The 27,493-nt window shown below is 42.0% G+C and overlaps 2 protein-coding genes across 5 annotated transcripts; one reads left to right on the forward strand and one right to left on the reverse strand.

The window, feature by feature from the left end:
- The first annotated feature begins 5,415 nt into the window (after positions 1-5,415).
- LOC111965075 (NGFI-A-binding protein 2-like) lies at positions 5,416-20,994 on the forward strand. Of its 4 annotated transcripts, XM_023989080.1 has the most exons (8): positions 5,416-5,544; positions 5,788-5,896; positions 12,208-13,131; positions 13,545-13,678; positions 15,253-15,304; positions 15,633-15,747; positions 17,779-17,964; positions 19,461-20,994. In XM_023989080.1, the coding sequence occupies exons 3-8, from the start codon at positions 12,217-12,219 to the stop codon at positions 19,556-19,558; spliced, it is 1,500 nt and encodes a 499-aa protein (XP_023844848.1). In that variant the 5' UTR covers positions 5,416-5,544; positions 5,788-5,896; positions 12,208-12,216; the 3' UTR covers positions 19,559-20,994. The 4 variants fall into 4 exon arrangements, with proteins under 4 accessions (XP_023844848.1, XP_023844831.1, XP_023844838.1 ...); XM_023989063.1 differs by having other exon boundaries at positions 5,416-5,896; XM_023989070.1 differs by lacking the exon at positions 5,788-5,896 and having other exon boundaries at positions 5,416-5,737.
- A 603-nt stretch (positions 20,995-21,597) lies between these two features.
- On the reverse strand, positions 21,598-25,203 carry LOC111965095 (uncharacterized). The gene is made up of 4 exons (XM_023989112.2): positions 25,096-25,203; positions 24,049-24,191; positions 23,422-23,801; positions 21,598-23,309 (listed from the first exon to the last, which is right to left on the reverse strand). Exons 2-4 carry the CDS (start codon positions 24,158-24,160, stop codon positions 23,130-23,132), a joined length of 672 nt encoding a protein of 223 aa, XP_023844880.1. The 5' UTR covers positions 24,161-24,191; positions 25,096-25,203; the 3' UTR covers positions 21,598-23,129.
- Between the last annotated feature and the right edge of the window lie 2,290 nt (positions 25,204-27,493).

Here is a 27,493-nt window from a genome sequence, read left to right on the forward strand (position 1 = left end):
CCATTCTGGATGCTGTGTGTTCCTCAAGGAGTGTGTGTGTTTGTGTGTGCAAGAAGTCTGTGTGGGCCAAGTGTCTAGTTAGTTAGGCTGGAGATGGATACAGAGAGCACGTGCCCCCTCGGATTTATCCTGTGGGTTTCCAATCTATCAACCTCATAACTAGCTACCAAGAAGCCATTTTAGGCTATCAATCAGTTAGAGTATCTAGCTTGTCTAACTATCTTAGCTGGCATGCCTGCTGGCAAGGTTGGTAGACTTTAGAAATAACTAGATGTACTTTACAATAATCACATTCCTTTCATATTTTACCCAGATTTGAGCAGCGATACAGAGAAGCATATTTAGTTTCTTTAAAAAAAGAACCACCAGTCAGGAGGATACAGACAGCTCAAGAGGTTTGCTTAGATATACAGAAAAATATAACATTTTTTGTTACATAGAATTAAGCATAATGATTATGGCTCTAGATTGCAGAAAAAAAGCTGATTCAGGTGAAAAATGTTAAATTATCCAATTTACGGATGGGGGATCTAGCACCCTCCAGACCACCCCCCGCCATCCTCACGTAACTTTTGCCCCCTCAGATTTTTGGGGTGCATGACATCCTTGGATGGATATAAAGGAAGTGGGATGGACTGAACACAGTATGGATGTCCTCTGCCTCAGAAGACCAAGAAGTAGAAGACCTCTCAGAATCACCTTTATTTGACCTACAGTCAATCTGATATTTTAAGAGGGCAATCATTATTTCTTATTCATAAGAAAATCAGAATTCTCTGGTCCAATTAGGCCTACTATTATAAGAATTTTAGGAAAGTGAACAGTGCATCCGGAAAGTATTCAGACCCCTTGACTTTTTCCATATTTTGTTACGTTACAGCCTTATTCTAAAATGTATTAAAACGTTTTTTTCCTCATCAATCTACACACAATACCCCATAATGAAAAAGCAAAAACAGTTTTATTTTATTTTAATTTTTACAAATTTATWAAAAAAAWTAAWAAAAAWAAATACATTTACATATGTATTCAGACCCTTTACTCAGTACTTTGTTGAAGCACCTTTGGCAGCGATTACAGCCTTAAGTCCTCTTGGGTATGATGCTACAAGCTTGGCACACCTGTATTTGGGGAGTTTCTCCCATTCTTCTCTGCAGATCCTCTCAAGCTCTGTCAGGTTGGATGGGGAGCATNGTGTGTGTGTGTGTGTGTGTGTGTGTGTGTGTGTGTGTGTGTGTGTGTGTGTGCGAATAGTCTGTGTGGGCGGCTGTGAGATCAACCAGGGCTTTCAGAAGGGGGAGGTCTGGGGAAGAGAGAGGTAGGAAAGGGGGGCTTGCAACCGGAGGGGGCACAGCTCACTCTCCAGGGGATTTGTGTCAATCAGTGACAGGCAGGGGATGGATGGATATAAAGGAGGCAGGATGGACTGAACACACTGTGGGTGTCCTCTGCCTCAGAAGACCTAAAAATATCACCTTTATTCACACAATTACATGTATGACGAATTTGAAGATAGTCAATCTGATATTTTAAGAGGGCAATCATTATTTCGTATTCAAAACKAAATCTGAATTCTCTGGTCCAACTAATAGGCCTACTATTATTTGAATGTTAGGAAAGTGTACTATAGGTCTAATAGAAAAAGTGTAGCCTATAGCTTAGTTTTCATTTCAATCTCTAGACTTTCATTTCATACACACGTATTTTGATATCTAGAAAAAAGTATTGCTTATTTGCACGGCTGGCCCGCTTATTAGGCAGTATTAGGCGGCCACCTATGGCTGCAGATTGACGAGGCGGCATTTTCTGAGCTAAACTGGCCAAACCGCACGTCCAACAACAACACATAAAACCTCACTTAATTCTGCCCAAAAACACTGACAATTTCTCTCAACCAGTGGCATATGGGCTTTTTAAGTGAGCGCTGATGTCGCCCTTTGGTAAGCAGTGCCCACTTTGTCCATTCCCAGCGTGCCTCTGTTGGAGAGAAGCAACTGCGGTGCTCCACCAACGTTCTGTCAAAAAAAATAGCGAACATAAATCATGTGGCTGATATAGGATATGGTAGACAGTATGTGGCCTTTTCTGTAGCCAACAGTCTGGAGATAAAATGTATGACATTGTATTGAGACGAACAACATGCAGGTTTCTCAGATCAAATAGCCTAACCTAAAGGGCACTCAATCAAATAAAAAATGAGTTGTCATGTTCACAAACAACATATCCTAAAAACAGGACAGGTCAAAGAAAAGTGGGCAACATGGAATGGACAATCACAAATGTTGTCCAGGAGTTTCACCGCATTGTCATGATCAGTGGTTACAAGTTTGTATCTGCACATTTTTGACAAGCTGATCATAATGAAAAATAAAATACTTCTGCATGTCCTGCTGGGTAAACACATTGCAAATAGGCTCATGATAACTCATGATAAAGTTGGGTAGCTGATATTCAGAGCTTAAATAGTCAAATTGATTAGTCCCAGGAATCAGGACTAATTAACCAATGCAATTACCTGGTTTACAAATGGTGGGCCTACTACATGGATAAAATTCTATTGCAGGCCAACATGGTAGGCTACACCCCAGTAAGCATAAGGTGATGTTTTTTGGACGTCTTTTTTTGGTCCTGTCTGGATATGTTTTTTTGTGTTTTACAAATGGTAGGCTTACCACATAGATGGGCTTTCATAAAATTCAATATCAGACAACACTGTAAGCTACACCTTAGTAAGCACGGACCGACGCCGACGCCTTTTGGACGTATTTTTTTGGTACAGGACCGACGCCTTTTAGACGTCTATGTTTGGTTCAGATTTTGTCCGGTCTAGAACAGCCTTAATTTGGCCCAAACATAGATGTCTATAAATGACTTATTTTCAACTTTCATTCAGAACCAAAAATTAGCCTGATTTCAACATCCAGAAAATACATATTTTGAACGTTTGTAAAATATGTATTTTCACCATCATGAAAATAAGTATTTTCAATTTTCATTTTTTGGTCTCACCTATGGCGGCAGAACGGCAAGGACCGGCCCTGCTTATTTGGTTGAGAGGGCTCAGATAGAACATGTCAGCATGCTTCAACGCCTACATGGTGACCCGAAGGAGGGACATGATAGAGACAATGTTGCTTTGTGTAAAATCACAGCTGTGGTGAACATATACTCAACATAAACCATTTAATCAATGTGTCCCCAAGTTAAAACAATCAAAACAATCATGGCCAGTCATGTTGGAGCCTAAGGGCAACACTGCCATCCTGACTGTGGTCAACCAGTTTTCCAAGGCCGCCCACTTCATTCCTCTCCCCAAACTACCCTTGGCCAAGGAGATGGCCCAGCTCATAGTGCAGAACATCTTCCGGATCCATGGACTGCCTGTGGACATGGTCTTCAACCGGGGTCCTCAGTTCTCGTCCCAGTTTTGGAAGGCGTTCTGCACCCTCATTGGGTCGTTGGCCAGCCTGTCCTCTGGGTTCCACACCCAGTCCAATGGCCAGTCGGAGCGAGCCAACCAGGACCTTGAGACAACTCTGCGTTGCCTGGTCTCCGCCAACCCCACCACCTGGAGCCAGCAGCTTGTGTGGGTGGAATACGCACGCAACACCCTTCCCTGCTCTGCCACGGGCCTATCGCCCTTTGAATGTTCTCTGGGGTATCAGCCCCCGCTCTTCCCCGAGCAGGAGGAAGAGGTCGGCGTACCTTCTGCCCAGATGTTTGTCTGCCGCTGTCGTTGTACCTGGAGGAGAGCCCGGTCGGCCCTCCTCAAGACCTCCTCCAGGCATCGACGACAAGCGGATCGCCATCGGACCCCCGGCTCCCCGGTATCGTCTTGGGCAGAAGGTATAGCTATCCACCCGGGATCTGCCCCTCCGGGTGGAATCCCGCAATCTCTTTCCCCCCCTGATTTATTGGCCCGTTTACCATCTCTAAAATTATTAGTCCCTCTGCTGTTCGTCTTCTGTTGCCCCGTACCCTTCAAATACACCCCACCTTTCATGTGTCCTGAGTTAAACCCATGTCTCACAGCCCTTTGTCTCCTGTTTCCATTTATACCAGTGTTCTCTGTTTGTCTGTTGCCAGTTCGTCTTGTTTGTCTAGTCAACCAGCATTTTTTGTATTCATCTCCTGCTTTTCCCCAGTCACTCTTTTCTCGTCCTCCTGGTTTTAACCCTTGCCTGTCCTGACCCTGTGTCACGACTTCCSCCGAAGTTGGTCCCTCTCCTTGTTCGGGCAGCGTTCGGCGGTCGAAGTCGCCGACCTTTTAGCCATCGCTGATCCTCTTTTCATTTTCCTTTGGTTTTGTCTTGTCTTGTATCACACCTGGTTCCAATCCCATTCATTACATGTTGTGTATTTAACCCTCTGTTCCCCCTCATTGTCTTTGTCGGTGATTGTTTGTTTGTAAGCATTGTGCAAGATATGCTCTGGTGTGTGACGAGTTTTGTACCCACTTGTTTTATTTTGTATATTTTGGTTTTCAGAGTTTTTGAGCACTTATTAAACTGCTCCGTTTTATACCAAGTTCGATCTCCTGCGCCTGACTTCCCTGCCACCAGCACGCACCCTTACACTCTGAGCCCGCCCGCCTGACCACTCTGCCTGCCCTGAGCCTGCCTGCAGTCCTGTACCTTTGCCCCTGTTGCTGTAATAAACATTGTTACTTCGACAAGGTCTGCATCTGGGTTTTACCTTATTCTGATAATAGCTCTGTCTTTGAATTTTAAGAGTGGTTACATTTCTCCATCCCCATTCCTTTGCTTTTCATCGAAACAGGCCAGGGCATAGATAATGCTTTATTATTGTTTCAACTGCTGATTTCCCCTTTAAGTTAGCCTATTTCTAATGAAAAAACTGCAATGTTGTAGACCTAGTGTAAATCAAATTCACAGTGATGCCTGTTGCGTCATCGGGGAATCCCCTATCTCATGCGTCACGCAAAGAATTTACCCAAACGATCGGAAACAGTCTTTCACCATTTGCCAACCACTTGATGATTCTGCCGCACTATTAGGCTATTACTGTATGTCCATGTTGTTTACGACTGTGCTGTAGATCAAAAATATTTATTTGTGAAACAGCACCCAAATAACTTTTCTAGTACAATAAAAGGAGATTAATTAAATTGAAGGTTAGGCTAGCAGCATAGCCTATAGAAGCATACAGCTCACCTCACACATTTCTGTGACTGACCAGGCAGAATGGTAGGCTATGTGGTCCTCCGTTTTTATTAAATAGGCTCATTTTAGACAGGTGCATCTTATTGAAAAGTGGGCAAATAAAATCCGAAAATGAAAGGGTTACTAAGCAAACCTCAGTCTTTCAGGCCCCCGCCTCCCACATCTCCAATTTGAAAGCCGCCTCTCTACTGGGAGAGAGGAAAGCTCTTTTTCGGTCAGATGGCGTCCGCCCCCAGGTTTCTCGCACCCACACAACCAGCAAAAAGGCAGCCAGCAACCAATACGGTTCGCCGGGGGGAAGATAACTGCCAACGAATTCAGACGAGTTATGGGATTTAGCTGGTGTCAACAGCAGTCAGAAGTGAGAAAGATAACGATTGTAYAGGGAAATAAAGCGATTATATAAATACATTTAAGGCATTTACAATAGGTTGTGTACAATAGCTTTTTAAATAGTGTGTATTTATCAAATCTCTTACATTGATGGAAACTTAGTTAACGGGACTGGATGGCACTTAAAAAAAGAGTCGTCGAGGGATGAGACTTTCGATAAGGTAAAAAGTGAGATAACAATTAGGATTGCTGATATAACTTTATTTTTTAGATAATCTAGCCTATTACGAGGTTCAACAGATTGCGCGAAAACTGGATTCGGGTCACTCAGTGCGCGCAGGTCCCCTCTGCCAATTCAGCCATCGGACGATTTGAACGAGGTGAGAGATTATGCTGGAGTTATTTACATTTTTATGATGAAATATTACATTTCACATGCGTGTTTAGTTCCGTAGGAAGATGGATCGTCTGGTATTGCCTTGCACTATGGATGTTCGCTTAATACTATTGTCATTGTTTTTAAAAATTGTCATTGTTTTTTAAATTATTATTTTCGTAACCGTCGCTTTGTGCATCATATGAACTCGCAAATTCTGTCCTCATAAGAACAGACGAACTATTTTTAACAAACTATTTTTTAATTCTCAGATCTTGAAAAAACAAAACAATTGTGTATGTCTAAACTGTACATTTTTCCAATGACAATGCCATGCGTAATTGGAGAACACATCCTGCATATTTGAGGTATAGAGGATTGGGCACCCACACGTGAAGTGTTGTCAAATATGATCATCAATAATAATAAACTATCAGGAAAAGTAGGCTATTGTACGCTAGTATAAGTCTCTCATGTGTAATTTGGGTTCAAATAAAAAATGGTATGGATTTAGTGTTTTCTTATTCAAGACATCTGATTGATATTGACTTCATGTGTTCTTATATGAGACATTCTGCAACATAACAGATAGTCAAAAGATGTGACAAATTTCTCAGTACATTTATTGCATTCATTGCGAGTAGGTAAGCGTCTTGACGCATGTGCTGTGTATGCCTCAGAAATTGATACATAAACATGCATCAAGATGGTTGAGCATTAGGCAAAAACTGGTGAAAGACAGACAGACATACAGTGCCTTCAGAAAGTATTCCCACCCCTTAACTTTATCCAAATTTTCTTGTGTTATAGTCTGAATTTAAAATGGATTCAATTGAGATTTTGTGTCACTGATCTACACACATTACCCCATAATGGGGAAAGGGGAATTATGTTTTTAGAAATGTTTACGAATTAATAAAAAATATAAAGCTGAAATGTCTTGAGTCAATAAAGCCCCGTCTGCATTGGCACTTTGAAATCAACCCTGTTGGCATGACTTTGGTAGGCCATCTCAAATTGCGTTTCCACTGCCTCCAAAAATAAGAAATTATGTCATGTTGCTAGGTAGCTAATATGTGACTGCAGCTGTATTCGCTAATGTTGCTAGCAAGATGTTGAAGAATTTAATTCACCCTCACCATGCTGTAACTAGCGTTATATATATTTATATCTGAGTGAGTCTGGCTTGCTGACGTTAGCTAGCTAGCTAAATTATTAGCGTCGTCACTAGCACAACAGGCTAACTAGCTTAATTCCTTGTTTGCCATCACATTGGCTATTAGCTAACCAAGCAAACCAGACGACAGGTTTGATATGATGTAGCTAGCTAGCTTTCAATACGACCTGGCCAGCAAACATTCCCGCCAGCTAGCTAGCTTATTTCAACTCTGATTTGCTAGCATTTGAGGGCTGACTGTCCTCATAAACGTTTGTGTAGTGCAAAAAATGAATGAAGGACCCAGCTATGGTGCTAATTCGTGTCATGTCTGACTACTGCTTATCTAAGTGCTAGCTAACAGCAACATGCCCAGACGAGTTAGCTACATTGTGTCAGCATCCAGCGGTGATCAGTTTGGTGGTTGCATAGTAACGGCTCCACCAGCCCGAATTCTAATCGAGCTGGCACTTGTTGTGAAACTGGGCTGCACTGGCCCAGGTTTCCTTAGACACAGCTCGAATTTGGTACTTCCATTCGAAACAGCTCGAATTTTGCAATCACGGGGCTTAAGTGGGGCGTTGCTTTATCTTGGCCAGGTCGCAGTTGTAAATGAGAACTTGTTCTCAACTAGCCTACCTGGTTAAATAAAGGTGAAATAAAATAAAACATAAAAATTAAGTATTCAACACCTTTGTTAAGGCAAGCCTAAAAAAATATTTGCTTAACAAGTCACATAATAAATTGCATGGTGCAATAATAGGGTACACCCCATTCCTGCAGTCATCTGACCAAATCGCCCTCTAGTGGCCTCATGTGTGGAATGTTATTAATATTTTTCATAATTTCATAATTAATACACTTTTTTTACACAGGAAATGCCAAATGTCTTCTGTGATGTATATAAAGTGTCATATTGGGATGCAAACAAAAAATGTAATACATTTCAACTCTATATCTGACAGATTTCTTTTTTTTAAAGCCCATAACCATGTGTGTGAGGTTTATACTTTTGTTTCAAAGTAGATTTGTTTAAGACTACCAAGAACACACAGATTTTGCAGTAAAAGTTTAACATGATTTTTGAATGACTACCTCGTCCTTGTACCCCACACATACAATTATCTGCAAGGTCCCTCAATCTAGCAGTGAATGTCAAACACAGATTCAACCACAAAGACCCGGGAAGATTTCCAATGCCTTGCAATGAAGGGCACTTATTTGTAGATTTAAAAAAACAAGCAGACATTGAATATCTCTTTGAGCCTGGGGAAGTTATTAATTACACTGGATGGTCTATCAATACACCCAGTCACTACAAAGGTATAGGCATCCTTCCTAACTCAGAGGAAGGAAATCCTGCAGGGATTTAACAATGAGGCCAATGGTGACTTTAAAACAGTTATAGTTTAATGGCTGTGATAGGAGAAAACTGAGGATGGAAAAACAACATTGTAGTTACTCCACAATACTAACCTACATGACAGAGTGAGAAGTAGGAAGCCTGTACAGAATAGAAATATTCCAAAACATGCATCCTGTTTGCAATAAAGCACTAAAGTAAAACTGAAAAAAATGTGGCAGAGGAATTCCCTTTGTGTCCTGTATACAAAGCGTTATGTTTGGGGAAATCCAACACATCACTGAGTACCACTCTTCATATTTTCATGCATGTTTGCAGCATGTTTTGGGTATGCTTGTCATCGACACGGACTAGGGAGTTTTTTAGGATAAAAATAAACAGAATAGCGCTAAGCACAGGAAAAATCCTAAAGGAAAACCTGGTTCAGTTTGCTTTCCAACAGATACTGAGAGACAAATTCCCCTTTCAGCAGGACAATAACCTAAAACACAAGRCCAAATATACACTGGAATTGCTTACCAAGACGCATTGAATGGATATTGAGTGGCCTAGTTACAGTTTTGACTAAAATCGTCTTGAAAATCTTTGGTAAGATTTGAAAATGGCTGTCTAGCAGTGATCAACAACCAGCTTTACAGAGCTTGAAGAACTTAAAAATGATTMATGTGCAAATATTGTACAATCCAGGTGTGCAAAGCTCTTAGAGACTCACAGAAAGACTCACAGCTGTAATCGCTGCCAAAGTTGATTCTAACATGTATTGACTCAGGGGTGTGAATACTTAGTTAAAGTTGGAAGTTTACATACACCTTAGCCAAATACATTTAAACTCAGTTTTTCACAATTCCTGACATTTAATCCTAGTAAAATTCCCTATTTTAGGTCAGTTAGGATCACCACTTTATTTTAAGAATGTGAAATGTCAGAATAATAGGAGAGAATTATTTATTTCAGCATTTATTTATTTAATCACATTCCCAGTGGGTCAGAAGTTTACATACACTCAATTCGTATTTGGTAGCATTGCCTTTAAATTGTTCAACTTGGGTGAAACATTTCAGGTAGCCTTCCACAAGCTTTCCACAATAAATTGGGTGAATTTTGGCACATTCCTCCTGACAGAGCTGGTGTAACGGAGTCAGGTTTGTAGGCCTCCTTGCTCACAAATGCTTTTTCAGTTCTGCCCACATATTTTCTATGGGATTGTGATGGCCAGTCCAATACCTTGACTTTGTTGTCCTTAAGCCATTTTGCCACAACTTTGGAAGTATGCTTGGGATCATTGTCCAATTGGAAGACCCATTTGCGACCAAACTTTAACTTCCTGCCTGATGTCTTGAGATGTTGCTTCAATGCCTCCCCCTTTTCCACCAAACATAATGATGGTCATTATGGCCAAACAGTTCTATTTTTGTTTCATCAGACCAGAGGACATTTCTCCAAAAAGTACTATCTTTGTCCCCATGTGCAGTTGCAAACCGTAGTCTGGCGTTTTTATGGAGGTTTTGGAGCAGTGGCTTCTTCCTTGCTGAGCGGCCTTTCAGGTTATGTCGATATAGGACTCRTTTTACTGTGGATATAGATACTTTTGTACCTGTTTCCTCCAGCATCTTCACAAGGTCCTTGTTCTGGGATTGATTTGCACTTTTYGCACCAAAGTACGTTCATCTCTAGGAGACAGAACGCGTCTCCTTCCTGAGTGGTATGAAGGCTGGGTGGTCCCATGGTGTTTATACTTGCGTACTATTGTTTGTACAGAGGAACGTGGTACCTTCAGATATTTGGAAATTGCTCCCAAGGATGAACCAGACTTGCGGATATCTAAAATTTTTCCTTTTGATTTTCCTATGATGTCAAGCAAGGAGGCACTGAGTTTGAAGGTAGGCCTTGAAATACATCCACAGTCACACCTCCAATTGACTCAAATGATGTCAATTAGCCTATCAGAAGCTTCTAAAGCCATGACATCATTTTCTGGAATTTTCCAAGCTGTTTAAAGGCACAGTCAACTTAGTGTATGTAAACTTCTGACCCACTGGAATTGTGATACAGTGAATTATAAGTGAAATAATCTGTCTGTAAACAATTGTTGGAAAAATTACTTGTGTCATGCACAAAGTAGATGTCCTAAACGACTTGCCAAAAGTATAGTTTGTTAACAAGAAATTTGTGGAGTGGTTAAAAAACGAGTTTTAATGACTCCAACGTAAGTGTATGTGAACTTCCAACTTCAACTGTATTTCCGTATTTAATTTTCAATACATTTGTAAAAATGTGAAAAAACATGTTTTCACTTTGTCGTTCTGGGGTATTGTGTATAGACTGTCTCTTATACACATCTAGATGTGTATAAGAGACAGCTCAAATGATGTCAATTAGCCTATCAGAAGCTTCTAAAGCTGTCTCTTATACACATCTAGATGTGTATAAGAGACAGCAGACAGACAGACAGACAGACAGACAGACAGACAGGCAGGCAGGCAGGCAGGCAGGCAGGCAGTTTTAAGTTTCACGTCAATACTTTTTTTTTTTTACTGACATTGTCTTCAGAATTCATTTTAACAAGACTCTTAGTTTCTAGAACTGCAMGACCATTGTGTCCAATGGAGGTAAAAAAAATATTTTGGGTCTATTGACTTTAACTTTCATATGCCGGGTCATGGCGGTCCCCCGGTCAGGTGTAGGCTTGTGTTCATCGGGAGCGTCTGGTGAATGATCCCATATGTGAATTGTGTTTCTAGGATCAACCGCCGATTTCACTCAAAAACACATGAACCCTACCTTTCTGCCATGTAGTGGGGGTAGGGGCAAATAAATGTATTGTTAATTGGATTAGGGTTAGGGTGATATCTAGGGCCTAACACTAACTCTAGCTTCATGTCCACATCCCGTTTCAACCCTTAACCTAACCAAAACCCTTTTCCAAGGGTGCTATCTAGAACCTAAAAGGGGTTATTTGGCTGTCCCTATAGGAGGACCCTTTGAAGAACCCATTTTGGTTCCAAGTAGAACCCTTTTGAGTTCCATGTAGAACCTTTTACACAGAGGGTTCTTTATGGAACCCAAAATAGTTCTACCTGGAACCAAAAATTTCTCCTATGGGGATAGCCGTAGAACCCTTTTGGAACCCTTTTTTTAAAGAGTATAACCCTAGCTTCATGTCCACTCCTGGCTCAACCCTACACTAACCCTCACTTCATCTCCACATATTGGCTCAACCGTAACCGTAACCCTAGCCATAACCATAACTTCTTGTCCACATCCAACCTCAACCCTAACCATAGCTCCAACCCCATGGCTAGGGTTAGGGTTGAGCCAAGGTGTGGACATGAAGCTAGGGTTAGGTTTATGGTTGAGGTTAGAGTCTGTCTGTCTGCCTGAATATCCTTTTGCATTGAATGCAATGTATTGACTTGTGTCAATTCACTTGACGCATATCTATGCCTCAATATCATGTCTGTGCTTTGAGAGAGGAGAGAGAGATAGGTGGAGATGGGAGAGAGAAAGACAGATGAGAGTGGGGAAGGGGAGAGAGGGAGATGGTGAAGGAGGGAAGGGATTGAGAGCGAGGAGGGAGCGATGGATGAGAGGGGGGTAGGGAGGGAAAGAAGCAGGGAGAGAGAATGGAGTGGGGAGGAAGGATTATTCCATGTAGCAAACAAATTAATAAAGCATTCTGTCCACACAACACAATACATCATAACTGTTTTCTCCTTTCATTGATGAGACATTTATTAAACTTAAGTGGAGTCTTGAGTAACTCTCCTCCGGTCTGTTCCTTCTTTCCTGTCTACAGTCCTACGCCATGTCTCTGCCGCGTATGCTGGGCGAGCTGCAGCTGTACCGGGTGCTGCAGAGGGCCAACCTGTTGGCCTACTACGACACCTTCATCCAGCWGGGCGGTGACGACTTGCAGCAGCTCTGTGAGGCTGCAGAGGATGAGTTCCTGGAGATCATGGCGCTGGTCGGCATGGCGACCAAGCCACTGCACGTGCGCCGTCTACAGAAGGCCCTCCGCGACTGGGCAGCCAACCCGGCCCTCTTCAACCAGCCCCTGGCCAACGTGCCCCTGGGCGGCATCCCGCTGTTCAAGGTGGACGGAACTGGTGCCAGCGGAACCGCCGCCAGCGGACCCAGGAAGTCCCTGAGCAATGGGCAGCCGGGGTCGCCATTCGACAGGGAGGACAGGGCGTGCCTCACCCCTATGCACAGCGGGAGCCCCAGAAGCCCCTGCTCCCGGGCCTCGCCACAGCCCCCGGACACCCACTACAGGGGCAAGCTGTCCCCAATGGACCCGCACTGGCTCAGCCCAGAGCCGGATGGGAACAGTGTCTCGGTGTCTGCCTCAGGGGTGGACGAGGAGCAGCCCAGCCCACCTCTACTCCCCACTCGTACCCCAGGTCCCTCCACGCCCACAGCCTCCTCCTCCTCCCTCTCCCCGGTGGTCCTCTCAGCCTGGCCTGGGGGCCAGCTGGACGGGGAGACGGCACGGGCAGTGGGGGAGAGCGTAGACAGGCTCCTGAGGACCCTGCCCAGGTCGGACCCCAGAGAGGTGAAAACACTCCTTAGGATGAACAAGAAGATGGCCAAGACGGTGGGCCACATCTTCAAGATGGCACCCCAGGACATGGCCAAGGAGGAGGAGATCCGCAAGTACAGCCTCATCTACGGCCGCTTCGACTCCAAGAGGAGGGAGGGCAAGCAGCTCACACACCACGAGGTGAGGGTATCAGTGTTTCCACTAATAAGAGTTATCTGTGTACTAGTATATGTGAGAGGCTTGAGCATTCCCACTGGGCACAGACGTCAGTTCAACATCTAGTTTTGAATTGTCAAATAACCTGAATTCAATGTGAAATCAATCAAAAATGTCACCATGTCATTAGATTTAGGTTAAAAGTTGGGTGAAAAAAAACACGAAATTACGTTGATTACTTTTTTCAAATCCAATCAGTTTTCCACGTTGCTTCAACGTCATCACATTAAATGTTTTTGTTCAAATGACCTGGAAACAATGTTGATTCAACCAGTTTTTGCCCAGTGGGTTGTATAATTTTTTTAAATCATAGTGTTCATATCATTCTAATGTTCTCTTTCCCCTCTCACCTTATTTGATGTCCTCCTCATGTTCAGCTGATCATCAATGAAGCGGCCGCCCAGTTCTGTATGCGTGACAACGCTCTGCTTCTGCGACGGGTAGAGCTCTTCTCATTGGCTAGACAGGTGGCAAGAGAATGCGCCTACACCTCCACACTCAAGCATGCCAGGTAAGGGCACGAGGTTCCACTGTTTAGGGGCTTCCCCACCCCCGTCTGATGACCTTCCCACCCTCTCACCTTCTGTCTCTTCCTCTACAACTAGGCTGTGTCCCCTATGGGCCCTGGTCAAAAGTAGTGCACTACATACAGCTGTAGGATCTTAATTTGATCACTCTTTTGTTGCTGAGAATTTTCCTGCATAGCAGAAAAGCTAACTTTTAGTGTATTTGAGTTTTAAAAAGGCATCTAAAGTTAGACATTTCCACTTMGAAAATTCTGACTTTCCCCAATGAAAAATTAATCAACCCCTACAAAAATGTCCATTCATTATAATCCACATAATAATTCACATTTCCTGTTGCTGCAGGATTATGTTCCTGCTGAAGCAAACTGGCTCAAATTAAGATGCTACATCTGTAGGGATTAGGGTGCCATTTGGGACGCACCCAGGGAAACCCAAATATAGAGAGACTTATGCACTTAGCACACATAGCTAAGGCTGGCCAAGGTCATGCTACTCGTCAGACAGCACTGCAGTTAGTGCATCCACTCCAAAACAAAGTCATACTTTGTGATCAGCTAAATGAAAGCACTTTCAAAAACTCAAGCGTCTTATATAATCAATAAGATTTTTTAAATATCTTTCAAAATCAATGAATAATGTATGTGTTTACTGTTAGTCACATCGCCTCAAGTTTTGGTTACACAACATCAGTTTTTATATACTGAACAAAAATATGAATGCAACATGCAACAATTTCTAAGATTTTACTGAGTTACAGTTCATAGAAGGAAATCAGTCAATTTAAATACATTTATTAGGCCATAATTTATGGATTTCACATGACTGGGCAGGGGAGCCAGGCCCAGCCAATAAGAATGAGTTTTTTCCCACAAAAGGGCTTTATTACAGAAAGAAATATTCCTCAATTTCATCAGCTGACGGGTGGCTAGTCTCAGACGACCCTGCAGGTAAAGAAGCCGGATATGGAGGGCCTAGGCTGACGTGGTTACATGTATTCTGCGGTTGTGAGGCCGGTTAGACGTACTGCCAAATTCTCTAAAACGAAGTTGGAGGCGGCTTATGGTAGAGAAATGAACATTACATTCTCTGGCAAAAGCTGTGGTGGACATTCATGCAGTCAGCATGCCAATTGCACGCTCCCTCAAAACTTGAGACATCTGTGGCATTGTGTTGTGTAACAAAACTGCACATTTTAGTAGCCTTTTATTGTCCCCAGCACAAGGTGCACCTGTGTAATGATCATGCTGTTTAATCAGCTTCTTGATATGCCATACCTGTCAGGTGGATGGATTATCTTGACAAAGGAGAAATGCTCACTAACGGTTGTGTAAACAAATTTGTCCACAAAATTGGAGAGAAATAAGATTTTTGTGCAAATAGAACATTTCTGGGATTTTTTATTTTAGCTTATGAAACATGGGACCAACACTTTGCATTTTAATTGGATGTAATGAGCTACTACTTGCTAATGAACTAACAGACAGCAGGATCAACTGAATCCTGGAATTTGCACAAGAGGATTGCTCTTTTACTTTATTATTTATTTCTGTTATTACAGAACAAGTGCAGATGACTGCAGTTTACCATCCCAAAAGAGAGTGAAACATGAGGTGAGTGGGCTAAAGTTTCTGAACCCCTAACAAGAAAGATTAAAACTATATCAAACTCTATCTCAATCTGTTTAAATTAGTTAGTGTGTGTACAAAAGCTGTTTTGTCAACGTAATATTAGTACCATGTTGATCCATACAGCATTGGTCGACAATGAATAAGCTGTAATTAGAATAAATCAATGAAATTGCAAAAATTCATACACTGCAATTTATACCATGGATACTTTTCAATCAGCCCTATACTATATATCAATGTATGCCATTAGTACATTTCAGTAGTAATTGCATTGTAACACACACACTATGATGTTTGGTGTGTGTTTCAGGTGATAGTGTCAGAGTGTGTGTCCTCCCTCCATGGTGTGGAGGGTTCAGAGGGCGTGTCCCAGAGGGCTGACGAGGACAGCTTATCAGGAGAAAGTCTGGACAGCTTAACACAAGGTACCGTTGAAGTCGGAAGTTTACCTACACTAAGGTTGGAGTCATTAAAACTTGTTTTTCAACCACTCCACAAATTTCTTGTTAACAAACTATAGTTTTGGCAAGTCGGTTAGGACATCTACTTTGTGCATGACACAAGTAATTTCCAACAATTGTTTACAGACAGGTTTCACTTATAATTCACTGTATCACAATTCCAGTGTGTCAGAAGTTTACATACACTAAGTTGACTGTGCCTTTAAACAGCTTTGAAAATTCCAGAAAATTATGTCATGGCTTTAGAATCTTCTGATAGGCTAATTGACATCATTTGAGTCAATTGGAGGTGTGCCTGTGGATGWATTTCAAGGCCTAACTCAGTGCCTCTTCGCTTTACATCATGGGAAAATCAAAAGAAATCAGCAAAGACCTCAGAAAAAATTTGTAGACCTCCACAAGTCTGGTTCATCCTTGGGAGCAATTTCCAAACGACTGAAGGTACCACGTTCATCTGTACAAACAATAGTACGCAAGTATTAACACCATGGGACCACGCAACCGTCATACCGCTCAGGAAGGAGACGCGTTCTGTCTCCTAGAGATGAACGTACTTTGGTGTGAAAAGTGCAAATCAATCCCAGAACAACAGCAAAGGACCTTGTGAAGATGCTGGAGGCAACAGGTACAAAAGTATCTATATCCACAGTAAAACGAGTCCTATGTCGATATAACCTGAAAGGCCGCTCAGCAAGGAAGAAGCCACTGCTCCAAAACCGCCATAAAAAAGCCAGACTACGGTTTGCAACTGCACATGGGGACAAAGATCGTACTTTTTGGAGAAATGTCCTATGGTCTGATGAAACAAAAATAGAACTGTTTGGCCATAATGGCCATTGTTATGTTTGGAGGAAAAAGGGAAATTCTTGCAAGCCGAAGAACACCATCCCAACTGTGAAGCACGGGGGTGGCAGCATCATGTTGTGGGGGGTGCTTTGCTGCAGGAGGGACTGGTGCACTTCACAAAATAGATGGCATCGTGAGGAAGGGAAATAATGTGGATATATTGAAGCAACATCTCCAGACATTAGGCAGGAAGTTAAAGCTTGGTCGCAAATGGGTCTTCCAAATGGACAATGACCCCAAGCATACTTCCAAAGTTGTGGCAAAATGGCTTAAGGACAACAAAGTCAAGGTATTGAAGTGGCCATCACAAAGCCCTGACCTCAATCCTATAGAAAATTTGTGGGCAGAACTGAAAAAGTGTGTGCGAGCAAGGAGGCCTACAAACCTGACTCAGTTACACCAGCTCTGTCAGGAGGAATGGGCCAAAATTCACCCAATTTATTGTGGGAAGCTGGTGGAAGGCTATCTGAAACGTTTGACCCAAGTTGAACAATTTTAAGGGAATGCTACCATATACTAATTGAGTTTATGTAAACTTCTGAACCACTCGGAAAGCTGAAATAATCACTCTCTCTACTATTATTCTGACATTTCACATTCTTAAAATAACGTGGTGATCCTAACTGACCTAAGACAGGGAATTTTTACTAGGATTAAATGTCAGGAATTGTGAAAAACTGAGTTTTAAATGTATTTGGCTAAGGTGTATGTAAACTTCCGACTTCAACTGTACATACAGTGTCCAGATCCAAATATATTTTCTTTAACACTAGTATGTATATCAGCTCAAGTCAGTAAGTCTTGCATGTAAATACAGTAATTGTTGAACACATTTAGCGCTGATCTTGTACAGTAAGTGTCACTTAATCATATTTCATTCCCAGACATTCTTTATGTGTTTCTCTAAATGTCACAGAGCCCCACTGACTACAAAGCACTATTGACAATAGTTCATGTTTTCTGTAGTGTCCAGCTATGTCCCAAATGGTACCCCATTCTCTATATAGAGCCCTATGGGCCCTGGTCAAAAGTAGTACATTACATAGGGAATAGGATGCCAATCTTGACGCAGCCGCAGTCTTGTCAAGAAGCAGCTATATGTGATTGGTTCAAAATGGCATTCACACCTAACCCTGTCTGTCCTAATAGACGTAGCCTCACAGTGCAACCAATCTCCATCCCCCCGCCCCCCCACCGACACCTCCATCCCTGCAAACTGGAGTCGCCATCTCATGCAACAAACGCTCATGGATGAGGGGCTGCGATTGGCTAAGATGGTGTCACATGACCGAGCTGGCAAGATCAGCCTTAGGTCAGAGGGGACACATACCACAGGTGACTTTCTGAGTAATGGCTTACAAACGTTATCATGCAAGAGTTATCATGCTAACACTCTTAAAGTGATAGTCTGACTTTTTCAGGCCTAAAAATTGGTGTTATGTTGAGACGAGTCCATCCCACAACATTTGTTGTGTAGATTCGGCTACATGTCTCTATCTCAAATGAATAGGAAAGATAGGCATTGTCTCATTTCATAATTTTTAAACGGTGCCTATCTTTCCTATTCATTTGAGTTTGAGACATACAGTAGAATCGAGCTAAATCAACACAACAAATGTCCTGGGACATTGACTGGGACATTGTCTCCTGATATTAAACCACTTTCGAGGTATGAAAACATTTGACAAACTTACATTATCACTTTAACATACTGCCCCTGTAGCCAGTATTGTTGTCTAGGGTGATGCCTCCCACTATCCAGAGCTATTTCTCTAGCTGGGACTGGAGAATAGGGAAAGGAGAGAAATTAGTTGGGGGATAGAGAAGGGAGGCTGAGGAGGGAGCATCCAGCTACAGTTTAGATTAGAAAGTCATAATGAAAGTTGACATGGATGTTAGTACAGTCAAATTGCCTTGAGGTCTTCTAGCATATGTTAATAATAGCAACACTTAAAATGATTGTACTTAACCCTTGCCCTATCACATCTTGTCACTCATCATTAAAATGTAAAAGTCAAGCCATTGAGATGTTAATAAAGCTACTGTGCAGTAGTACTGGGCTGTCACAGTAGGCAGGGTGGAGAAGATACAGGGAGACAGAGAGAGAGTGGGAGAGAAAGAGTGGGAGATAGAAAGAAAGAGAGAAAGAATAATGGTGGGGGGCCAGAGGAAGTGCTGTGGGGGCAGTAGAAACGGAACCCCCCCTCCCCCCTCACTCCTCACCAGCTGACGTCACATTGTGTTAGGCGTGTGGGCTGAAGGGCGGGATGGATCGAGAGAGGGGGCTAAGAAGTGGGCGGTAATTGGAGGGGCGTTGCATTGACTCACCAGGCGACAGAGAACAAAAATAAAAACCTGTGGGCAGGGAAATGGCACAGGCTTTTTTTTCTACCTATTCCTCGACTTCTTAAGTAGAGGGGAAAAACAACCAAAATGACATGTTTCATCTCTCTATGACGTCGGTCTCCCTCTCACTTCCCCTCCGTCATCCGTTTTTCTTCTCACTCACCCTGGTTTCCTTCTCCATTTCTCTCACACTAACTCAAGGAAACATGACTTGTCTTCTCTGACTGTACTCCATCGACAGTATTATCCTATTAGCTTATAAGTGGGTTCAGATTTTGACATTTAAATTCAAGTTCTTGACATATTAAATTTCAAATATTAAAGAGTGCTACCATAGTTGCATGGTGTTGTATTTCCCCTTGTATTATTTTGATTAAGTGAAGTACTCTATACCAATCAAATGTTCAGGGGGAGTAATAATGTATTGTCATCAAATTGTCTCAGTCGGCCATATAGGCTAACAGCCCTTATCGTTCCTCTTCCAGACTTTGAGGTCAAGGTGGAGAGAAGGGGCTCGATAGCAGTGTGCAGCAGCAGCAGCCCTGGCAGCACCAAAGATGACTCGGACCACGGGGGAAAGTAGTGAAACCAACCACTCATCATCTTGAGAACCCATCAACAACCCTGCCTCTCAGCTCCATTCAGATCTTGGAGGGCACAACTCAGCAGGCTTTCCATCTGTACTTAAACCATTGACACTTGGGAGTACTGCGGAGGGGAGGTGGAATGAATCATTCCAATCTAAATAAATTTTGGATCCCAAATGACACCCAATTCTCTACATAGTGCACTACTTTTGATCAGAACTCTGGTCAAAAGCAGTGCATTATATAGGGAATAGGGTGTTATTTTGGACGGAGCCCATGATTGGCTGAATCGGGTGGTTCAGGGAGAGGTAAAGCATCATAAACCTTCTAATACTATGGCCCTCCAGTACTGAAATTGAGGGATAGGCACTCTACAACTTTACCTCTGTATATAGTGTGCCCAAACACTCCTGCGAGGGCATTAGCCACATGCATCCACAGGGCTACGGTAACACTTACACAAATGTAGGAGGTTTGTCACACACTGATGTGACAATGTCTCAGTTTGCCCACTTTTAACATAATCCCAATCCCCATAATCCCCTCCTCCCCCACCCCGCCCCCAGGACAATGGATGCAAAATGTTGATATCATGACTAACTTTTGGTGCTATTTTCGTTCTGTTGATACAAGGTTGTCACTGAGATTAGGATAAGTATCTGTTATGACACTACCGTTAAAGATTGGTTTTACAAAGTGTCACTATTTTGAGTGTTGACCGTTAGATGATAAAGGCAATGTGTACAGAGAAGATAATCAGGTTCAGAGGCCTTTTTCTTCCAATACTGCAGCAACTGTCACTGACATCCACTGAAACTATGTTAATTTAGAGGAGTGGGTTGGGATGTTAATATGTTAACACTATTGAGCCCTGAGATTATATTTGTTGGTGAACTCAACATTCTTTGATTTAACTTAATAAGGCTTAAAACAAGCAACAATAATTTGCATAACTCTTGAGGCAATTACTGAGTTAACAATGACAAGAATGCTCATCTCCCAATGTTATTTTTTTAATACAGTATGTATGTCGTATCAAACACTAAATTCTTTGATTATGGAGTTTTGGAGAATTCACTTTTTTTGGTAAGAATACATAGTCAGATGTTACTTGGGAATGAATGTTTAAAAGAAAGGTGTTTGGATGGTTAGGAAATCAGGGAGAATCCAGGACATTACATTTTCTGCATCCGAAAAGGTCCCCTATTTCCTATATAATGCACTACTTCTGACCAGGGCCTACCTCTAGTCAAAGATGGTGCACTATATAGGAAAAAGGGTGCAATTTGGGATGGACACATTATTTCCATGAAGTACCTAAACTGTAACCTCCTGCCTCACAAGCATTAAACAACCTCTTCTGTTTGTTATGCTGAACAGCAGATTATTTATTTTGTTAAATCTCAATAAATGTTATTTTATTGTTTTAAAATTCTTGTTGTGGCTCCATCTGTTGCACTCCGTGTGAGGAAATCCATCCACCCCATCTGTTGCACTCCTTGTGAGGAGCATAAGTGTCAAATGTATGATAAGGCTGAAGAATCCTGCGTCATTCGAATGCTGCCAGTAATTCCAGAACTAATAGAAAAGCACTAGGTCCAAACAGTCATATTCCCACTCTCCCCGCACTATCACCACCACCATCATCATCACCGCCTCCGCTCCATCAAGTTGTTTGTTCCTTCCAGTTCTAAGCTAACATGACTGTATTTGTGATGTCACCTGCCTCAACTCCCTGTGAGCCCCCCCTTCCCCCACCCCACCAGCATCATGATGGGAGAGCAGACTAAATATAGTGAGATATAGCTGCCAACCTGGTGGCTCGTTGAGGAATTCTGCTGTGTACTTTTGCATCGCTGCTCTGACTGAAAGACCCAGGTTGTATTCTGAATAGCACCCTATTCCCTATATAGTATGCTTCTTTTGATCAGGGGAATATAGTGAATATAGTGCCATTTGACACATCCCAAACACAATTGACTGATCACTGTGGCAACATAATAAGCTTCCTGTTCCAAAAAAGAAATACATCATCTTTTCAAACTAGAATTTACATAACAATTACAAAAACTACATAAATACACAAAGAGACAATATCAAAAGTATTATTTGAAGATAATTGGCCTAATGTATTAATCAATTCAGCTCTACATTCAACAGAGAATCATGACAGAAATTTTACCTACATAGTGTCTGTGTTGGATGAAACCTCTTATCTCCAATATAGAAAACAGCCATACTTTACCATTAACAAACAKACAATTAAGAAACTTCAGAAGCTATTTTGAATACATTTTCTTGGCCCTAGAGTTGATGCATGTAAAAATGTCAATGCACAACGAAAAAAATGAATGGTTACGAAGTTACGAGGTTTTCCTTCGAAAGCAACGATAGGATAAATATACAAGTATATTTCTATATTTATACATATATTATGTGTAACATTATAATGGATTGTGTAGCTGTTTATAAATGACTGTATGTCATTTTATTATTACTAGTAATAAAACAGTACCAGTAATAACGAGATAACTGAGACAAATCCCATGATGTAGCCTACCGTATGTTGTTACTGCCCTCTAGTGCTATAAGAAAACAGTGGTACTTCATAAGCGGTATATGTACACTTCTGTTTCATAGAAAACAGACTGTTTAATCAATACATATACGTTGTAAGAACCTTTTTCATTGAAATCAATAACACATTTCTTGGGGAAAACAAACAAATCTCATAAATGGTCTAGGTGATGTGTGTGGAGGTGGCAGGTAGGTCACAATGCAGAAACAACTTTAAGGGGAAACCACTACTCTAGGTGATGCAGAAGCAACATTATGGGGAAACCACTACTCTAGGTGATGCAGAAACAATATTATGGTGAAACCACTACTCTAGGTGATGCAGAAACAATATTATGGGGAAACCACTACCTCTAGTGATTGCAGAAACAATATTATGGGGAAACCACTACTCTAGGTGATGCAGAAACAATATTATGGTGAAACCACTACTCTAGGTGATGCAGAAACAATATTATGGGAAAACCACTACTCTAAGTGATGCAGAAACAACATTATGGGGAAACAGCTACTCTAGCTGATGCAGAAACAATGTTATGGGGAATAGGGTTCTAGATTATGTGTGTGTGGAGATGTTATGGGGGAACCAGTGTTCTAGATGATGTGTGTGGAGTTGGTGCAGGGAACTAGTGTTCTAGGTGATGTGTGTGTGATGGAGGTGGTGCAGGGAACTAGTGTTCTAGGTGATGTGTGTGTGTGGAGTTGGTGCAGGGAACTAGTGTTCTAGGTGATGTGTGTGTGTGGAGTTGGTGCAGGGAACTAGTGTTCTAGGTGATGTGTGTGTGATGGAGGTGGTGCAGGGAAGCAGAGTTCTACGTCAGTGGTTCCCAACCATTTTCGGTTACTGTAACACAAACAGTTTTTTGCTCTGCCTGGAGTACCCCTGAATTACCCCCTCATGTGCACTTTATCAGTAAGCCTATGGTCTCATCGGTCTTCTCAGGTACCCCCTGTGGATAAGCCAAGTACCCCTGGTTGGGAAATAATGTTCTAGGTGATGTGTGTGTGGAGGTGGCACATGAAGTCTCCCCTGGTGGTGGTGTGGCCGGGGAATACAGCATTACAGAAGTCACACACATGAGACTGCAGCGCCACCTCTGACATCAGCATCATCCCCCCGGTCTCGCTCAGAAACTCACTGTCCAGGAAGGAGCCACATGCCGAGGGCATCTGAGCAGGGGGGAGGAGAGAGAGGTTTTAGGAGAGGCACAGGGATGGGGGAGGGAGAGGACAAACAGATGTTATGTTTAATGACATGACTAGTCCAAAAAAAAAAACCTACCCTGAACATTTGTCGGGTCATATCATCACCCCAAAATCGACCTGCTTGCTTCGGGTCCCCAGAGACACTGGAGGGTGCCATCTCTCCATTACCCCCAGGTAGGTCCAGAGGTCCTAGGAGGGTGGCTTTGAGGACCTCCTTCCTTTCTGTCCGTGGATGAGCGAAGTCTAGCCGTAGTCTGCCCAAATCCCCAGCCAGTAGATTAGTGAGTGACCCCATGGCCCCAGATGGCCTTATAATGCCATAGTGTGCAGCAGGGTTGTGTGTTGGGACCATTAAGGTTTCTGGCCATGCAGGGAGAGCACCGGAGCTCTTCTGGGTGCACTGGATTGGGATTGATGCCATTACGCTGGGGTCTCCATCAGGAACAGGGGCTCCTCCTAAGGAAGGAATAAGCATGTATAAGTCTGTCAAACATCTTGAATGTCTTGTAAGTCGCTCAGGATAAGATCAGTTTGCTAAATGACAAAAATGTAAATGTAGCCTACTAGATTCATTGATATTGTATATATGCACTGAATTCACTGATTTTGACACTCATCGTAACACAAAGATAAGAACCTGCAGAATAGGCATGGCATGAGAAGTATATCATTTTTGGTACTACAACAAGGAAATGGGAGTGACCTTGCTGTGTCCTCAGTTTCTCTGTGAGTTTCTTGAGTAAAGCAGCCTGCTTCAGACACAGCAAGCGCAGTTGGAGGAACTCCCTGTACAGCTCTGTGTACGCCTCCTCCATCTCATGAGCACAGGGATCTTTACAAAGCCATCTGAAAAGAGACCCGTACATTACAATGTACATGAAAAATGCTAATGTTCCAGTCCTAAAAATAGATTTTGAGGAGGGACTTCTGCTCCTGTGATTGTAAAATGCTAAAGCATGTTATGCTTTTGTCAGCAATGTGCCATGTATAGTTCCCTTCCCTCAAATTGAGTCTAAAGAAGGAAGTAATAAGGAAAAAGGGAACCAAGTCGAGGGGAGAGAATGGAGTCCTATCCTACAAAACACATCTGTGGGGTCTCTTTACGTGCAAAGTCAAATACATATAGACATCAGTGAACACTTTTAGTAATACCTGGCTCTAAATGTACTAATTACAACTGATATTTGGTATTTCAAACACATATTTTCCCTCCAGACATAATCAATCACATTTGTCTTTTTCAAGAGGCATATTCTATTCGATTTATGACAAGAATTGTAAACTGTACATGCACTCTTACTCTCTACAAGGAACTCAAACAGAAAGCACTAATAACACATTCATAACAAACCAGGAAAACACAGACAATGTCATTACATGTGCCTGTCTTGTACAGGCTTTCTATAAGGTCATATTTAAAGTTCCATACATGTTTGATATAGCCAACCTACAAATTACCACTTAAATTACATGTTGAAGTGTATAGGACTTTTGTGATTATCTTTTACAGTTGTATTTGGAAACCTACATATGCTATGTTCTGTCATTACATTTAAAATAGCCAACTGTAATTCTTGAAAASAAAGCACATGTTCTCCTAGCTTCAGACGTTGTTTTCACTGATTTAATCTACTGTACACGAAGTTGAGATAAGGTCAACTCTGGGCAAATTTGGTCCAGGCATTTTAAAGATGGAAACACCATAGTGAACACACTTAAACTGACAAAGGTGAAGATAAATATAACTTACGACCTTGTATGGTCTTCCCCAATGACACGACAGGATATCACTTTGAACACGAGTTCATATCTTACATATATTAAGAAGAAGCGGAGAGTATTTGCCTTACTGTTGATTTTAGCCTACCTGTTAAACACAATAATCCCCGAAACAGGAACAGGACACGTTGTTCTTACCGAATGCCATTATAACCGGATCATCTGTTGAACTTTCAAGAAGGAGAACAACAAGAAAGTTGAGTTATTTCCGGAAAAACTGCTGAGCTTCGGAGCAGCACATGACACATTGTTGATCTCTTAGTTGGTGAATCAAGGATTTAAAGTGGACATATATTGATCAGCACAGATGCAGACAAAAGGTTATACATCTCATAGTGTCATATACACACGAAGTATCACGTTACGTATTTTTTATTTTTTTTAGTCCATGATTAGAACCTTTCTATAGGTAAAACAAAGAACACGCCCACCACCTGGGGCGGCAGGTAGCAAAGTGGTTAGAACGGTGGGCTAGTAAACGAAAGGTTRCTAGATCAAATCCCAAAACTGACAAGGTAAAAATCTGTCTTTCTGCCCCAAGGAAGTTACCCCACTGTTCCTCGGCCGTCATTGTAAATTACAAGTAGTTCTTAACTGACTTGCCTAGTTAAATAAAAAAAAATATATATTTATTTTCCAGTGGTATGGTTATGTAAACAATTTAATAAGGTATGTAATACATACTTTACAGATTTATGTTTTGACCAGACAGACCCTTGATCATTTTACAATGCACCATACTTACAAAGTTAAGTAGTTAACTAAAGAAGTGACACCTACAGTACCACCACCTACACACACAACATATCCCATACTATCTCCACTCCACATACTGCCCCACAACATGACATTTTGGAAAAGTGTGTGTGTGTTTCAAGTTTTATTGTCACATGTACAGTGAAATGCCTTTCTTGCAAACTCAAAACCCAACAATGCAATAATCAGTAACAATGTATGACTAGAAAAAAACATGAGAAATAAGAATAAGACAWATGAAATACACAATAAAGTAACTAAGTAAATATTTAAAAAGTCAGTTCCAATACCATATTTACATCAAATCAAATGTATTTATATAGCCCTTCTTACATCAGCTGATATCTCAAAGTGCTGTACAGAAACCCAGCCTAAAACCCCAAACAGCGAGTAACGCAGGTGTAGAAGCACGGAGATGTGCAAGGATACTGGAGCGATGGAGGTAGATATGTATAGGGGTAAGGTGACTAGGCAACAGGATATAAGATAAACAGAGTAGCAGCAACTTGTATGCAAGTGGATGTGCAGGTGTGTAGAGTCAGTATAAATCGATGTGCATATTATGCCTGAGCGAGCAAAAGATGGAGTGAGTGTTTGTGTGTGTGTTGGAGTGACAKTGTGTGCGAGTGTGTAGGGCCCTGAGAGTTTGCATAGAGACAGTGCAAAGATTGAAATAAAAGGTCAATAAAGATACAAGGTTAACTCAGATAGTCTGTGTAGTTATTTTGTTAGGTATTTATCAGTCGTATTGCTTAGGGATAGAAGCTGTTCAAGAGCCTGTTGGTTCCAGACTTGATGCACAGGTACCTCTTGCCGTGCGGCAGCAGAGGAAATAGTCTATTGTGAGAGCTTGTGTGTGTGTGTGTGTGTGTGTACATACGTGTGATTGAAACCATATGTGTGACGTCTCATGCACAGTGGAATGGATTAAGACATACATAACAGTCAAAGCCATCCATGCACTGACTCATTGATTCTCCACATGTTAACAATTGATCAGTTCGTATAATTCTATGCCTCTGTCCAGAGAAAATTAGATTAATGGTTTCTGTTCCATTAGAATTAGTCTGAGAGCAAATGAATACATTTAACAAATAGTCTGGTTGCAGCAGCTGCACCCCTTGAGAGGCCCGTCAGTAATGTGTTTATGTAATAGTGATAACTACTCCTACATCATTGATATTTAGAAGTTTAACTGACAGCCTATACTTCCATAGCTGGGGCTACGGCCTGGAAAGCTGTAAAAATATATATTATTGAATTTGACATGGATGTTAATTAATTAATTTCCAATTGTGTCACTTGTCAGTCATGCTCATAAATCTCAGATAGTATGCATTATTTTTTGCTGTGTCCTCTTCTCTGTGCTTTCTAGAATCAGAGACATCTTTACTGCTGCACAACATGGTCCTGCTCTCCGTGAACTACCCCAGCTCCTGACCAGAGGAAGAAAGCATGTGGTCTAAGGCACTGCATCAAAGTGATAGAGGTGTCACTACAGATCCGGGTTCGATCCCGGGTTGTGTCGCAGCCGGACGCGCCTGGAAGACCCATGAGGCGGCGCACAATTGGCCCAGCGTCGTCCAGGTTTGGGGACGGTTTGGCCGGCTGGG

The sequence above is a fragment of the Salvelinus sp. IW2-2015 genome, linkage group LG1 (genome assembly GCF_002910315.2).
Source record: "Salvelinus sp. IW2-2015 linkage group LG1, ASM291031v2, whole genome shotgun sequence".
Classification (NCBI taxonomy): domain Eukaryota; kingdom Metazoa; phylum Chordata; class Actinopteri; order Salmoniformes; family Salmonidae; genus Salvelinus; species Salvelinus sp. IW2-2015.

Coding starts and splice junctions, on each gene's coding strand:
- LOC111965095 (XM_023989112.2), bottom strand. CDS start 24,160: ATGGAGGAGGCGTACACAGAGCTGTACAGGGAGTTCCTCCAACTGCGC. Junction 23,802..24,048: donor GAAACTGAGGACACAGCAAG/GTCACTCCCATT, acceptor TTCCTTCCTTAG/GAGGAGCCCCTGTTCCTGAT. Junction 23,310..23,421: donor TGACCCGACAAATGTTCAGG/GTAGGTTTTTTT, acceptor CCCCCTGCTCAG/ATGCCCTCGGCATGTGGCTC.